The 15,214-nt window shown below is 41.9% G+C and overlaps 4 protein-coding genes across 4 annotated transcripts; 2 read left to right on the top strand and 2 right to left on the bottom strand.

The window, feature by feature from the left end:
* Positions 1-79: 79 nt before the first annotated feature.
* LOC135616536 (uncharacterized) lies at positions 80-1,192 on the bottom strand. Its single transcript, XM_065115831.1, has 2 exons — positions 475-1,192; positions 80-387 (listed from the first exon to the last, which is right to left on the bottom strand). Exons 1-2 carry the CDS (start codon positions 1,111-1,113, stop codon positions 271-273), a joined length of 756 nt encoding a protein of 251 aa, XP_064971903.1. The 5' UTR covers positions 1,114-1,192; the 3' UTR covers positions 80-270.
* Positions 1,193-2,101: 909 nt separating this feature from the next.
* LOC103990893 (5'-adenylylsulfate reductase-like 5) lies at positions 2,102-5,585 on the bottom strand. Its single transcript, XM_009410183.3, has 4 exons — positions 5,311-5,585; positions 3,480-3,661; positions 3,246-3,370; positions 2,102-2,722 (listed from the first exon to the last, which is right to left on the bottom strand). Exons 1-4 carry the CDS (start codon positions 5,482-5,484, stop codon positions 2,289-2,291), a joined length of 915 nt encoding a protein of 304 aa, XP_009408458.2. The 5' UTR covers positions 5,485-5,585; the 3' UTR covers positions 2,102-2,288.
* Positions 5,586-8,925: 3,340 nt separating this feature from the next.
* Positions 8,926-12,013, top strand: LOC103990894 (tubulin alpha-3 chain). The gene is made up of 5 exons (XM_009410184.3): positions 8,926-9,128; positions 9,608-9,822; positions 9,920-10,119; positions 10,902-11,410; positions 11,514-12,013. The coding sequence occupies exons 1-5, from the start codon at positions 9,016-9,018 to the stop codon at positions 11,827-11,829; spliced, it is 1,353 nt and encodes a 450-aa protein (XP_009408459.2). The 5' UTR covers positions 8,926-9,015; the 3' UTR covers positions 11,830-12,013.
* Positions 12,014-13,919: 1,906 nt separating this feature from the next.
* On the top strand, positions 13,920-14,724 carry LOC135616313 (pollen-specific protein C13-like). Its single transcript, XM_065115509.1, has 2 exons — positions 13,920-14,155; positions 14,224-14,724. Exons 1-2 carry the CDS (start codon positions 13,993-13,995, stop codon positions 14,550-14,552), a joined length of 492 nt encoding a protein of 163 aa, XP_064971581.1. The 5' UTR covers positions 13,920-13,992; the 3' UTR covers positions 14,553-14,724.
* Positions 14,725-15,214: the final 490 nt, after the last annotated feature.

The raw sequence follows: 15,214 nt of genomic DNA, 5'->3' as shown, positions 1-15,214 counted from the left end.
GATCAGCATTCATGGCAGCTTTGTTTTCTCCAACGCATACGGTTTTAGCTGCATCAGCATGAGCGAGACTCGTTCAACGTTCCATGAAACCCTGTTTTCTCTTTGTTGCAATTGATCGATAGTATATATTAGCATATATAAAGACAACACAGGTAAGATTTCTGCAATTAATTTCCTCTACTATGTGTACATCGCTGATTGCATTTGCACTGTTCCTCCTCCATCATATCTGGCGGTGCTGATTCCTCGAGTCTTTCGTGGAGTGATGGATCAAACGCTAGTATAGCATCCTCCGAACGTGATGTGCGCCCTCGTCATGGGAGCTGCCCTCGCAGCTGACAGCGCCTGCTTCAGCCTGGTCGTCTGCTGCAGCACCTGCTTCACCCTCTGCGATCACAGAACGGAAGCTTAGATTTGATGAGTGGAGTGATCGGTCCAAACCAAACGCCTTCTTGGTCGATCGATGAACACCACCTTATCATCCGTGTAGATCTTGAACTGGATCTTGTGGTTCCGCTGCTGCTGCCGGCCGCCGAAGATGAAGATGCAGATGGTAGCAGCAGCAGCTGCTCCCATGGAGCAGAAGGCCCCAATACCTGCTACTCTCCAGTTGCATATGGTAAACCCAAAGCCATCCCAACAAGCCTTACCTTTGATCTCGGGCCCTGTGCGATCCTTCTCTTTCTCCATCTCCTCTTCCTCTTTTTCCTTGGGCTGCACATGCTCGGGTTCCGCATGAAACATGAAGGCGCCCCTGGTGTTGGACTTGGGAGAGTCCATTTTCATGTCGACGAATTCGTTCTCCTTCAATTTCTTGAAGAAGACCTGAGACACCACATCGGGTTGGTTCGCTTGGATCACCGGTGCGACCACACCGATGTCCTTGACTTCTCTGCCCACAGCATCGTCTGAGCTCTTCCCCACGGAGATAACCGGAAGCAGACCTTCTTTGGAAGTTATGGGGTGTGATGGGCAGATGAAGTAGTTCATATCCACTATGATCTCCTTGAGCAACACATCCTTCTTGCTGCCATGGCCGGAGTCAAGGAAACTCTTGTCGTCAGGGAGGAACTCCCACTCCTCCAAGTCCATCTCTAGGTAAGTTTTCTCCATGAGAGGGTGGGGGGAGGGCGTGTCATAGAATTAGGGACTGATCATGGAAGAAGGTAAAGAGGCTCTTCTTGCTGTTCGGGATATTTCAAGGAGAAAGCAGTGGGCATGTCTTTTCTCTGTGACGGGCGGGAGGTTGATTGAGGACTTATCCTTCCAACAAGTGACAAATGGGGGACAGGTGCTGCTGGGCCCACCTGTGGAGACTTCTGCTGTTGATGAAGTTCTGGTGCCATGATTGGAGACCCAAAGAGCAGCAGCCGATGTAGCTCGGAGGGGTTGGCATGCCAGTCTCCATCTCACTCTGAAGATTATCTGCAACTTGCTTCATAAGAGAATTGGTGATGAGACTTGCTAAGTCTTAGAATATCCAATACGGAGTTGACATATGTATGAATAGTCTAATCGTGGAGCAAGTTGAATGGGTTGTGTAAGCATCCGAGTCTATTAAGAAGAAGAAGAAGAAGAAGAAGAAGAAGAAGAAGAAGAAGAAGGAAGTGTCCAACAAGGCAACTACGTATCCTTTGGTTTATTGTCTAAGGTTGTTTGGCTCAAAATTATTTCAGCCTGAATAATTTATTTAGACATGGAAACACGGCGCAGATGCATCTTCCAACCAATCATTATATCCTTTTTGTTGCATATTAGTGGATTGATTTATCATGTTGAAACTTAGGTGGATGGGTCAGATTTTTTGGAGCAACCATGTCTAATAAACCGCTCAAAATCAAATTTAGCTATCCTTTGATTTGAGTTTATTTTGAGTCTGGGATAAGTAGGGATCACAAGTAGTAATCACTCGACTTGTATTGCTAGCATGAAGGTGTAATTTTGTTGACCATCCATCACAGAGACAATTAAGTCAAAATGTCCAGCGTTCTAAGATTACCTGCTGTAAAAGAGGAAGCTTTTCTTGAATCGGTTCCATCAAGCTTCAGATTGATGAGACATTATACGACCAAACTGATGACAGAAAAAGTGCAGCCCCGGATGACAGAAAATGAAGAGATCCGATCTATTCCTCGTTTCCGAAAGCTACGGAATCTGGGATGCAATCTACCTTACATCCAAGACACAATAGGACGTGGCACTCAAAATTTTCCCGACTTACATACATGGAGGATAACAGACGACACCAAGTGTTGAGGATACAAAGAGGACTTGGTGGCGGCAGGAGATCATGACTCGGAAGCGGCGGTTCTCGATGAGGACGATTCACCTAGTGACACGGAGGTTAGAGTGGAAGCCCAGGCCCGAGCATTGCTTGCTCCCTTCTTCCTCAGGTTCCTCGTCTTGTTGTCCAGCTTGAGCTTGCTCCAGAGTCTCTTGACATCGACTACATGTAGCACTCGTACCAACAGCTGGGATGACTCGCCGAGGACGTGCAAGTTCAGGTGCCAGGCATTTGACACCCAGAGAGCTTTGAGATGGGCGTAAATAACAGGGATGGAGGATAGGACTATCTTCATGAACATGAAAAGTAGTACTCCAAGCACCATAAAGGGTTCCTTGGTTATTAGTTCCCTTGGAGATCCAGTCTGATGCATTAGGGACCTCACCTTTCTTGAATTAGTGGGTTGGTGGACGACCAAGTATGCAATTGGATCAAAACCTGCACAGGACAGCAAAAAAACAAATACATAAAAGGGGCACGATGAAATAATACCAATTTTCTTAGATTCTCTAAACCATAATACACTAATCACGAGGACTACCATAAATCTCGAAAAGCAGAAAAGTAACATATCGTCAAGATATATGTATCGAAAGATACATACATACATATATGTAAATATACACGTCAAAAGAAAATGTATGACTGTCTATGTATCTTGGGTCTTGGTCTCTTCTCACATCTAGTTGGCTTTGTCCTTGAATAAGAGACATGAAGGCAACCAGGTGCCCAGAGTCCCGATAAACATCTAAATTTCTATCCATCTTAAAGTAAACCAGTCCCATCTCAGGCCAGTCAGTCTCAAGACAGAAACATGGACCCTGACAGAATATAACGATGTTAATAACATGGCCTTTGTTCTCATATGCCTAAAGGTTTTAGCAAAGCATGGAGAACATATCAGATGTGGAATTCTTGGGTAGTGACAAATGATTGCAAGAAAAGCTAGCAGTCAACCAACCTGTATTTTTCTTGTAAAATTGGACAAGAGCACTGAGATCTTTAGCACCATGGTATCGAATCACTGCTGTCCGGTTGGCCAGCATTATAGCTGGAAAGCTGTGAATTCCATATCTAGAGAGAATACTGCATTGCAAGTGAGAAGAAAACAAATGAGACAACATAGTCAAGTACTGAAAAAGGAAACCCAAGTAATTAACACAACAAATCGACATATATGATTACAACTGCACACCTTGGCATGGTGGTAGATTCTTCAACTAAAAAGTGTTTTGTTTGTGGAAACATGGAACTAAGAACATCAAAAATGGGGCGAATACTGCTCGAGAATGGGCACCATGAAGCATAGAACAGAACAGAATAATAACCATTACTCTCACCATGACTCAACTCTATGTCAAGAGACTCTCCATCCACCTTCAGAAGCAAAAAGGGCAACATCAGATCTATTCAAAAAAACAACCAAGGTGCAAAAGATGCTAGCAGATTTAACTCTAAGCATCATTTTTTAGTAAAATAGTATCTTCTCCAGACGGACTCAGAGAACTACCAAAAACCATATATGTATATGTATATACGTATGTACATATACATACATATATACATATATATACATATACCTAGCAAGCATATATATATATATATATATATATATATGTATATATATATATTTATATGTATATATATATATGTATATGTATATATATATATATGTATATATATAGCAAGCATCAGATGAACATTGGTATCCATCACATATCTGATATGAGCACTGCATCTGCTTTTAGAAATGTCATCAAATGTGTGGAAAGTCGATACGTCTAGACAGTGTTGTCAAAATTAATGTCTAAGGTGTGGCTAGGCATGAGATACCTTGAGGCTCTGAATATAACCTCGCCACAGGTAAGATTTATATATTCCAATGAGACACCATATGGGTCTTTCCAAAAGATCGAGCATTTCCAAAGAGCAAATACAATGCTTGTAACACTAAGGGTGTCTTTGTCTTAGTTTATGGAAAGGCTTTTTGAGGGTCATATAGCAAAAAAAGTAGCTTCAAATTTTTAGTGGAACACATTTTCGAAGAGCCTTTTTAGAAAAGAACTTACAAGTTATCTACGAGATCCAGACCTCTTGACTTCTCAAAGAAACACTTCTTTATAGAACCCCTCTTAAGGCCAACAACTATTGTTGTAGCTGCCACCAGAAGATATCACTGCATGACTGCTGTTCACCATCTTAAGTACTAGTACAAGGATAAACCAGTAAACATTGTTCTCACCGATGCAAGGTTTAGAGATGGCTGATACACTTACCTCTACAAGCAGAGAGGTTATTTTTATGACTTAGAAGCCTAGTCTCCTAGATTGAAAAAAACTAATCTTACTATTACAACTACTCACAAGAATAATGATAACAATGATCACCGTCACCACCAAGTACAACCACCATCTTCGACAACCGTCACAGCTTCTACCACTAAGATTGCCTGCTGCATCGGTCCTTGACACTATTCCTCTTTCTTTACCGAACATTTCTTTGTTTAGGAAAACATTTTCCAAGTTCGTAATCTGTTATAGGACATTCACAAGTATGGGCACAAGAGCTTTTTTCTTTCTTCTAAGCTACTATGAAGAAAAGAAGCAATATTAGACATCATCATCAGGGTTCCATACTGACCAAATGAACATCGAACCATATCCCTAGTTTAGTTACTACAAACCATAAGAATCTGCACGAATCAGCATATTTCCACACTACCACATGCGCACTCCGAAACAATCATATTCAAATTCAAAAGAGCAGACGCCACAATTTTCATGATCGAATCCCATGCTCGGATAAATATACATCCGAAAGTTACGATTTCGCAGGTGTTTTTCGGGAAAAGCCTTTGTCACGATTACAAATATCATTTAGCAGGTGAATTATCCCTCGATTAGAACAACCGGCGCGGAACCGTCGAAGCCCCACGACAAATAGCAAGAAGGAAGAGTTAATTTAGTAACAAGACCTCATATTCCGACGGCAATCAATAATAAAGAAAGCGAATAGCAAAGCGTTACCTCCAGCGGCGAACGGAAGTCGATCCAGCGAGGGCACTGGGACGTGAGGTCGCTAACGAAGGCGAGGTCCGATCTGGGGCAGAGGGGCGCCGCCGACGCCGAGGATCGCGGAACCAAGAGGGAGAAGGCGGAAGAGAGGAGGAGGAGGAGGAGAGGCAGAGAAGGCGTAGCCATTGGAAGGAGAAAGAGAGGAGGAGGAGTTGGCAATGGGATCGATCGAAAAGGAGGGGATGAATTGGGGCAGTTCCTTCGATGCTCACTTTTGTTGGTATGTTGTCGGCTTTCATTCGATTGGGCGGTGTAATGTTCCTCCGGCGTGAATTAGTTTATTTGTCTCAGTTTAACTCATAATAAAAAACACTTTTACCCATTGGGTTGAACTCAAATCGGCTTAATACATGTCAAAATATATTATTATTTTACTTGGAGGGCGAATATATATATATATATATATATATATATATATATATATATATATAAAGCAAAAATTATCTATAAATATGATATTATAGTACAAATTAATAAATATTTTTAAGAGTCCTAATTAAATTAGAATTTAGCTTCTATAAATATACATTCATTCTTAGATTTTTGTGAGAGAGAGATAATATACTTTGGGTGCTCTTAAGAATTATTTCGAAGTTGTACTTGAGTAAAATAACTCAAGAACATTGTAATTGATCTCATATATTAAAGAATATAATTTTTCTAGGCACAAATTATCGATTAATCTTATGTCAGTTTTCTAGTATGTTTTTGATTATTGATCTCTAGGGTTTTTTTTTTTCTTTGAAATTCTCCTCTTCATTCACAATAAAGTGATATCAAAGCTCAAAAGATACGGTGATTAAAGATTCAATGACGATATCATCGATTGTTTTCACTGGCTTTATTGTAGAGAAATTTGATAGAAGAAATAGTTTCATTATATGACAAAGGAGGATGAAGGATATTCTTATTCCGTAAGACCTAACAAGAATATTGAATGGACCTATAGAAAAACAAAAATTGAGAGGAGTTTGAGGCAAAGTGAATAATTTGTCTTTATATCGTTGATAATATTATTAAATAATATTATTGATGATAACTCTGTCATGATTATTTAGGATAAATTAATAAAAAACTTTATATGACAAAAAGCTTATCTAGCAAGTTGTATCTAACGCAAAATTTATATAGGCTAAGAATGAAAGAAAGCGAAAACTTAATAGAGTATATGAACATAGTTGAAGGAATATTGGATCAATTAAATATTGTTGAAGAAGATAAGACGTGTTGCTTCTTATATTGTTTACCGACTCTTATGACAACTTTACGAAGAAAATTAATACAAAGCAGCTGATAAATTTAATCAATAAAAGAAACATTATCTGTAACCAATTTTCAAAGATGCTGATTTATTTATTTTTCCTTATAATTTTCTCGTTGTTGGATCATCATGTTCTTCACTTTCAACTAAAGAAATGGTTCCTAGGATTCCTAGCATTCTTGAGATCACCTTTTGACCTGCAAAAGAGCTAAAATATTTGGAGTCATATGACTTCAAGCCAAAATCTAAGAGCTGTAAGTCCAATCACAGTCTGCACCACAAGCCACATTATGCTTCTCTATATCCCTACCAAACTATCCCTACATGATGACTTCTCACAGTCGTTTGCCATCAAAAGAAGCTGCCATGAGTTCTCCTGCAGAGAGCAGCTGAGCTCTTCGGACAACCGGATTCGCCACAAGGCTGCAACCGGCACCAGAATGATGAGCTGCCCTCTCATAGAGCTATGCTATGCTATGCTCAAGAGAGGTTTTCACTTTGGACACAAGATCCTTACTTTAAGCTTCGGATCATGTCGTCACACATGTCTAGATTTGCCTTCACTCATCCAATAGCCAATGTTATCCATTCATTGCCTAGAGCGAGTCGTCATGTCATGCTCACAAGAACAAGAATGTCCAACTCTCCCTGGTCGTATATGTAGAACCCAGACAGCACACAGTGTTCTTCCTCAAAAAAGCAAGGGATATCTTACATTTAATGAGCTATTCTATGTTTTGCATCGTGATCTTGTTTCAGCAAGGAAAAGGAAACCAAGTTAAGTTTAGAGAGCCTAATATTGATTGCTCCTATGACCGGAGTTGGATTCATAAGTTGGAAGTGAGGTGTCTTTATGATAGTCCTCAACAATGCAGACTTAGTTGTCAGTGCTGATGATACATAGATCACTTGTAAAGCTTATGATTGAAGGTGGGTGAAGGATGGAAGTGCAGCAGTCGCTGCATCAGCTGGTGACGGGCGATCCTCCTCTCTGATTGAGTTTGGTGGAAGATCCAAATCGGAGCTCCATTTATACATTATCTCTACTGCAGCAACAACAAAAACAAGACGACGACGACGACGACGACGACGACGCTTCAATTGATGACTTCTTATTGCGAATGCCTACTCGTAATCTTCATGATGATATACCAATTTATACTGTACTAAATAATAGTGATGACAAATTAAGATATTAATTTGATGGGAAATTAAGGTTTCAGAACCTCATCATGTCATTATCTTATCGGTTTCGGTAAGGTTGGTTTTCCTGTCCGAATCAAGAAGGGAGTGAGGTGGCGATCGAGGATGATGGATCACCAACAAGAATCAATCATTGATGGAAGGTAAAGATGGGCGGTGATGGTTCGGTGAGCCACCGACACCTGCTGACGTAATCTTTTCTCCGTGTCATTTTCGTAATTCCCTGGATATGCTTGGCAACCTCTTTTGGCAGCGAACAGCTCAGCAGCCTCTGCACACTCACATGCCTCCCCATTAATATTTGCCCTCATCTACCCATACTGCCCTTGCATTTTGTGGACATATATATATATATATATATATATATATATACGAATATTTGGATTTTTTTGGGGGGCTTTTTTCAAGATATATTTATTTTTCATATTCCTCTCAATCAGTATTATTTTCATAATATTTTTTAGTTATTTTGACAAGAGAAAATAGTAACTTTTACCCATTTTAGTGAATGGATCGAATTCTTTAGTTATAATATTTGTAATAGACTTAAAGTATTTTAAAATTATTATAAATATGAAAATCTCTCTATTTAGTTTCTATTAAATTTTGAGTTGATTTATCTTATTTATAATATTTTTAAATATATTTATAGTATTTTAAAGATATTAAAATATTATAACTTATTATATAAATCTTATATATGGGGGTAAACATTCTAGTTGTCTTATAAAGAGATTTTTCTTATATTATGATAAATAAAATATATATTTAAAAAAAAAATAAAAATTAGTATTTCTTGAAAAAACAAGGAAGAGAATTTTTTTAACGTAATTACATCGAGATAAAAAATTCAATTACCTGAGTTGATGTCTCATAATTCGAATCCAACATCACTGTTGTGATTATTATAATGAAGTCAAAAAAAGAAAATAAAATAATTCGCATCACTTTGGGGCAATTGTGTCTTTTTAAGTAATTGTCGGCTCTTCACGGCACGGCGGGGCCCACAAGTGGGGCCCACCGGGCCTCCCCCCGGACTCCAAAGCAATCATTGAATCCGGTTAAGCTGCTCGTCACGTTACGGTCTCTCTTCCTTCTTTTGCTCCCACCGAATAAAAGCCTGCCGCTCTTCCGGTGTATATCTTTGGGGCTTATTCTCGAGGGAGACGAACGAACGAGGAGAGGCGGAGGAGATGAGGGAGATCATAAGCATCCATATCGGCCAGGCCGGGATCCAGGTGGGCAATGCGTGCTGGGAGCTCTACTGCCTCGAGCACGGGATCCAGCCCGATGGCATCATGCCCAGGTCTTTCTTCTTTTTGCAAGCGATCCATTTCTCATCCGATGTCTCTGATTTCTCTATATCTCCTTTATCTTGAGTTGCGCTCGAGCGCCACTGTGTTAGATCCGGTGGTGTTTCCCATGTCATTGACTCGTAGGTCTCGGGTATATTGAGATCTAGGGATTTCGTTCATGTGGTTCGACTACGAAAGTGTCTGATGCCCAAGAAGGGGGTCACTGGGGAAAGATCGCCTTTTTCCCATAAAAATCGACCGCAACTTGGCTGTATTTTTCAAGAAAATTTTGATTTCAGAACTGATTTGATGCCATTGTTTTAAAAAAACAAGATAATTTGAAGATTGTTAGTCAAATATTGCGCCTTTCCGCTTACCTTTTCTGTTTTGAAGTTTCACTGTGGATACTTGAGCAAAACCGTAGCTTGCTTGGGGTTCCTGGCGTTATTAGTTTTATCTCTAATATATATATATATATTTTCTCCATCAGTGATTCCTCGGTGGGAATGGCGTGCGATGCGTTCAATACTTTCTTCAGTGAGACCGGTGCCGGCAAGCACGTCCCGAGGGCCATCTTTGTGGATCTGGAACCGACTGTCATCGACGAAGTCAGAACCGGGAGTTATCGCCAACTCTTCCATCCAGAGCAGCTCATCTCCGGAAAGGAGGATGCTGCAAATAACTTTGCTAGGGGCCACTACACAGGTAGCAACGCATTTCCTTGTTCCATATTGGACCATCTCGTTTCGGATGGATTTCTTTTGTTCTCGATTTAACTTTGGGCCCTTCTTGTGAACCGCAGTGGGGAAGGAAATTGTGGATCTCTGCCTTGACCGTGTGAGGAAGCTAGCAGACAACTGCACTGGCTTGCAAGGGTTTTTGGTCTTCAATGCTGTTGGTGGTGGCACTGGATCTGGTTTGGGCTCCTTGCTGTTAGAACGTTTGTCTGTGGACTATGGGAAGAAGTCAAAGCTTGGATTTACCATATATCCTTCTCCTCAGGTATCAACAAGTTGTGCAGGCTTCTTTACTTTCCGGTTAATGATGAATCTCTGATAGTCTTGTCTGTGAATTAGGTCTGTGTTGTTGAATTCTGATGCTTTTTGTATCATTCTTATTCTTTTGGCCTTTAAAATGCAGTTGTTTTTCTATAACTGTGTAGCATATAATACAGTTTTATCGAAACTAAATGAACCTAGAAAAACCTATTTTTAGGCAATTAGATAACATCAGCATTTCATAGTGGAATCATATATTTTTTTGATAAAACAAGTACTGTTTCGTTGATAATCTATGAATTTTGATGTAAATGGCTCTAGTAGTAAAATTTGCATTTTTATATCTGAACATGATAAACAAGTCGAATTAGTTATTTGGAAAATCATAATGGAAAACAAAGGTGCATATCAAAGCCCTAGTTGGTTCCTTAATGTTTGTACTGTGCTGATCAGGGTTAAAGTTTAATTTGCAGTTTCTGTGCAGCATAGATTTTTATCAGAACAATGTAAGACTGTCTAGAATCTACATTAAGGTTCATATCGGGAGACGATATTGATTAATCTTAAAAATAATCTCTATATTACGTCCTTGGATTAATTGTACCTTAGCATGGGGCATATCTATAACACTTTACTTTGTTGATGACAAGTGGATGTTGTTTGTTTGTTGTTTAGGCCTTGGTTAGCTGGGTACTCATGGCCACATTGGCGAATGCCTGTGAAAATGTTGATCTTATCTACTGTATCTTCCAACAGTGGACTTATCCTGTGATATTTTATTTGTAGGTTTCTACAGCAGTTGTCGAACCATACAACAGTGTCCTTTCCACTCATTCCTTGCTTGAGCACACTGATGTTGCGGTTCTATTAGACAATGAAGCCATCTATGATATCTGCAGAAGGTCTCTAGATATAGAGCGGCCAACATATACCAACTTGAACCGGTTGATATCTCAGATCATATCCTCCTTGACTACCTCTCTAAGGTTTGATGGAGCCATTAATGTGGATGTCACTGAATTCCAGACCAATCTCGTTCCATATCCTAGGATCCATTTCATGCTCTCCTCGTATGCACCTGTTATTTCTGCTGAGAAGGCATACCATGAACAGCTCTCAGTCCCTGAAATCACAAATGCAGTATTTGAGCCATCCAGCATGATGGCGAAATGTGATCCAAGGCATGGAAAGTACATGGCTTGTTGTCTTATGTACCGGGGAGATGTTGTACCCAAGGATGTTAACGCTGCTGTTGCAACCATCAAGACCAAGAGAACTGTCCAATTTGTGGACTGGTGAGCCTGCGCTAAGATCCCTCCTGTTTTAATTGATCTGAAATTGTGAATCGCAACATGTTATCGTGCTTTTGAATTAATAATTCTGTCCTATTTCATGAAGGTGTCCTACTGGTTTTAAGTGTGGAATTAACTATCAGCCGCCGACGGTGGTCCCTGGAGGAGACTTAGCCAAGGTTCAGCGTGCCGTATGCATGATCAGCAACAATACTGCTGTTGCAGAGGTGTTTTCACGGATCGATCACAAGTTCGACCTCATGTATGCAAAGCGTGCATTTGTTCACTGGTATGTCGGTGAAGGAATGGAAGAAGGTGAGTTCTCGGAAGCACGAGAGGACTTGGCTGCCCTCGAGAAGGACTACGAGGAGGTTGGAGCAGAGGGCGCAGATGACGAGGAGGAGGAGCCTGAAGATTACTAAGTTTTAATGTTTCCGCTGTTGGTTTTATTCTGGTTGTTATTTTCTATGGATGTTTAGGAAGTTTGACATTTTGTTTCTCATTTTCCGGTTATCGTCGTGTGAATGTCATCCTTTTATGTTGCCGTACCAAAGTAAATTTGCCTGTGGACTTTAAGCCCGCCTTCAATTTCTCCATTTTGGTCTACTTGTAGTGTTCATGGGGATTGGTATTTGCTTCCTGTGTATTGGTATGTGCTTCGGAATTTTTTCATCTGGATCAGTATATCTATTTTCTACTAATCTCAAATATATAGGATTTATCTGTTAAGATACCGATACGAGGTTGATAAATGTTTAGATTGAAATACATTGCATGTTTAAAAAACATGGGCCACTTTAGATCAATCGATTCTGGACGACAAGCCCACCGTGAGCTTCACGCCCAGCAACGAGGTCCTCGAGCGCGGTTTCGTCGCCGCGCTTCTCCCTCGAGCCCGGCAACGTTCGCTTTCTCCAACCTTCCTCCATCTTGTCCCGCCGTCGTGACTCAATTCCACGCTGGTGCACCGCACCGCATGGAGCGCCTTCCACCATGCTGCGACAGACGAGAACGGCTGAGAAAGGGCGCTGAATGCCCGCCACGATGCGCTATGACGGGTGCCGCGCGCGCAACTTCAGTGGCTCGAAAGGCCGACGGCAATGTCACGTTTGTTGCTGGCGAGCGCTACGCTGTTCATCGACGGCTTCATCGCTACCCACGGCATCCCTCTCCCATGCATGCGGCCCCACCAAAAGACCATCCCTTCATGATGTTCTAGTAATGGTGATATATCAAACTGGAATCACATTCCACATCTCTCTCTCTCTCTCTCTCTCTCTCGGGTCGCACTCCGATGTGAATCCAAAGGACGACAGTGGGAGAGACGTTCATATCTCAAATTCACTTAACCAAGTAAAAATTGACATTCCACCTTCCCTCCTCTCCTAACCTTGAGTTGCACACAAACAAGAAGTCGGTGAGGTATTCTGTTCCTTCCCTTGCCGGAAGAAGCAATAAGAGGGCGCTCAGGTGGTCCTTCTGAATCCATCCATCTACGGCCATGGAGACGCACCATGATCCCAGTAAGCACCGTCGTTATGATCCAAGCATGTCCAGAAGAACACGGAGGCCCATCAAGATCTCCCAAGAAGACATGAACGGGGAGTCCGAGTCGCAGCTACAGAAAGACGAAGGCCTCCAACGCATGTCGTTGCAGGAACTAATGGTGGAAGGCGGCGACAGCAGCAGCAGCAGCAAAGGGGAGAAGGCTGATGCAGACACGGACGACCGCAAAGGTGATGTTCGCAAGCTCACGGATGTGTCGGCGGAGGAGAAGAACGCACCACCTGCAGCTGCGACCGACTACGGTGAGTCGGAGAAGAAGCTCGCGGTGGTTCTGAAGCAAGCCGACTCCACAGGTGGGGTGACAGTCGCCGGAATGGTCAGCCGGTACGTGAAGGTTCTCAACAAGTTGATCAAGGCGAGACACAACTCCAAGAAGAGGAGTGCCGCGAAGCTAATGAAATAGATACCGCAGAGCAGCACAGGTTGCATTCTTGTGAGCAATGAGCGATTACAACACCAAAGCATACAAGGAAGACGGTGGGTGAATGAAGTGTGAATCCCGTGATGCTTTCACCATGGGGTTTCCGAACAGTATTATAGCGCCATTGTGTTGTATGATGTAAATGGCATACATGCATGATGTAAGAAAACTATATACTCTATTACTAAGTGGAATAATGTTTTTCATCAATAATATATTTTCTAAATAAATATAAAAAATAAACTGAACTCTAGAAAGAGAGGTTTTCTAGCCAATGTGACAATATATTCTTTTATATATTAATTAATATATTGGATTTTCTCTCCAATTGAATGACAACAAACACTTGGTATCTAATAAAAGCAAGATAGATAGTTTGGAATCAGTCCTCCACAGCAACGAAGCCATACACATGTCTCATTCAAGCTTAATTCCCTGCCTTTCCGTAGACCAACTCAACTCATCATCCATCCATCTCAAGAAGAGAAGGCAATGGATGGGTATTTAAAGATGAGCAATCCAAGCTTTGATTTCATTCACTGCCTATCCTCCCTTTCTCTCACTTTGTTCCCGTCAGAAACGTAGTCTTCTTTCGATCATGGCGAGTCACCTTCGCGTGTTCACTGCACTCTGCCTCCTCTCCACCTTCCTTTGCATGGTGGGGTTCGCAATCGCCGCTCCAAATCTTGTCGTAGAAGGCCGCGTCTACTGCGACACTTGCCGCGCCGGCTTCGAGACGAAGGCCACCGAGTACATCGAAGGTTATCGCTGATCGTCTCATCTATGTCCCTAAATGCGCAGCCTTGGAATGCTAACTTAGTGACTTCAGGTGCCAAGGTGAAGCTGGAGTGCAAGAACTACACGACGGGCGCGAGCACCTTGACCGCGGTGGCAGTGACGAACAACAAGGGAACCTACCAAATCCCCGTGTCCGACGACCACCAAGAGGAATCCTGCGCGGTGATGCTGGTGTCGAGCCCTCGTAACGACTGCTCCGAGATCAGCGACGGGAGGAACCACGCGGCTGTTGTGCTCACCCACAATGTTGGGATCACCTCCAGCGTTCGCTACGCCAATTCTTTGGGCTTCCTCAAGGACGTGCCTCTCGCCTCCTGCGGGCAAATGCTCATGCAATATGCCCTCGGCGTTGATGACTAAACTCATCTAAATCTGCTGCTGCAGCCACACCTACGTTACTATATTTCCGCTTATCGCTACCATACTTTCTTTGCTTTCATGTCTTTGAGCCTGCGAGATGTTCTTGATGATTAGTTCTGCCTCAAGTTCATCACTAGTGTCGGTCAAACTATTATTATATGTATTTTGTGGCTGCAACGTGGTGTTCCTTTCCATTTAGTCACAATCTTTTGGATGATCGATCTTGTGTCGCAATCTTCTCGGATGCTAAATTAGGGTGTGGAAGGCCCAAAAAAGCCCTCGATATTTCAAGCTCATCATCTTCTACCTTCGATCATCCAACGCACATCAAAGCTTGGTTCTCTGCATCTACACCTGTTATGAAGCATGTCAGGATAAGTAGATAGGATCGATGCATGCAAATGGTCGAACATGACGTGCAAACTTTCAGGTCTCCAAAATATCGTCTTGAGTGTTCTCTTACCACACGAATTATAGCTTCGATGGTGGACTTCGCGAGTCGTCCCCTCGGTGATGCCACGAAACGTGTCCAACCAAAACGCAATGGTAGTACGTGTCCAATGTTTACTGGGTTCCATGTTCAAACTCCCAACACACGAGACCGAGATTTCCTCCAACTACTGATTTCCAAACTCATCCCGACTTAGTCGCATTAGCGGATC

This window comes from Musa acuminata, chromosome BXJ2-7 (genome assembly GCF_036884655.1).
Source record: "Musa acuminata AAA Group cultivar baxijiao chromosome BXJ2-7, Cavendish_Baxijiao_AAA, whole genome shotgun sequence".
In the NCBI taxonomy this organism is placed as follows: Eukaryota; Viridiplantae; Streptophyta; class Magnoliopsida; order Zingiberales; family Musaceae; genus Musa; species Musa acuminata.
This window is presented reverse-complemented; position numbering and strand designations above follow the sequence as displayed.

Excerpts from the sequence above, each read along its gene's own strand:
- LOC135616536 (XM_065115831.1), bottom strand. The coding sequence starts at position 1,113 with ATGGAGAAAACTTACCTAGAGATGGACTTGGAGGAGTGGGAGTTCCTC. Across the intron at positions 388-474 it reads AGATCTACACGGATGATAAG|AGGGTGAAGCAGGTGCTGCA; the intron begins GTGGTGTTCATC and ends CTGTGATCGCAG.
- LOC103990893 (XM_009410183.3), bottom strand. The coding sequence starts at position 5,484 with ATGGCTACGCCTTCTCTGCCTCTCCTCCTCCTCCTCCTCTCTTCCGCC. Across the intron at positions 3,371-3,479 it reads GAATCTACCACCATGCCAAG|TATTCTCTCTAGATATGGAA; the intron begins GTGTGCAGTTGT and ends CTTGCAATGCAG. Across the intron at positions 2,723-3,245 it reads ATTTTACAAGAAAAATACAG|GTTTTGATCCAATTGCATAC; the intron begins GTTGGTTGACTG and ends TGTCCTGTGCAG.
- LOC103990894 (XM_009410184.3), top strand. The coding sequence starts at position 9,016 with ATGAGGGAGATCATAAGCATCCATATCGGCCAGGCCGGGATCCAGGTG. Across the intron at positions 10,120-10,901 it reads CCATATATCCTTCTCCTCAG|GTTTCTACAGCAGTTGTCGA; the intron begins GTATCAACAAGT and ends TTTTATTTGTAG. Across the intron at positions 11,411-11,513 it reads ACTGTCCAATTTGTGGACTG|GTGTCCTACTGGTTTTAAGT; the intron begins GTGAGCCTGCGC and ends TATTTCATGAAG.
- LOC135616313 (XM_065115509.1), top strand. The coding sequence starts at position 13,993 with ATGGCGAGTCACCTTCGCGTGTTCACTGCACTCTGCCTCCTCTCCACC. Across the intron at positions 14,156-14,223 it reads GGCCACCGAGTACATCGAAG|GTGCCAAGGTGAAGCTGGAG; the intron begins GTTATCGCTGAT and ends TAGTGACTTCAG.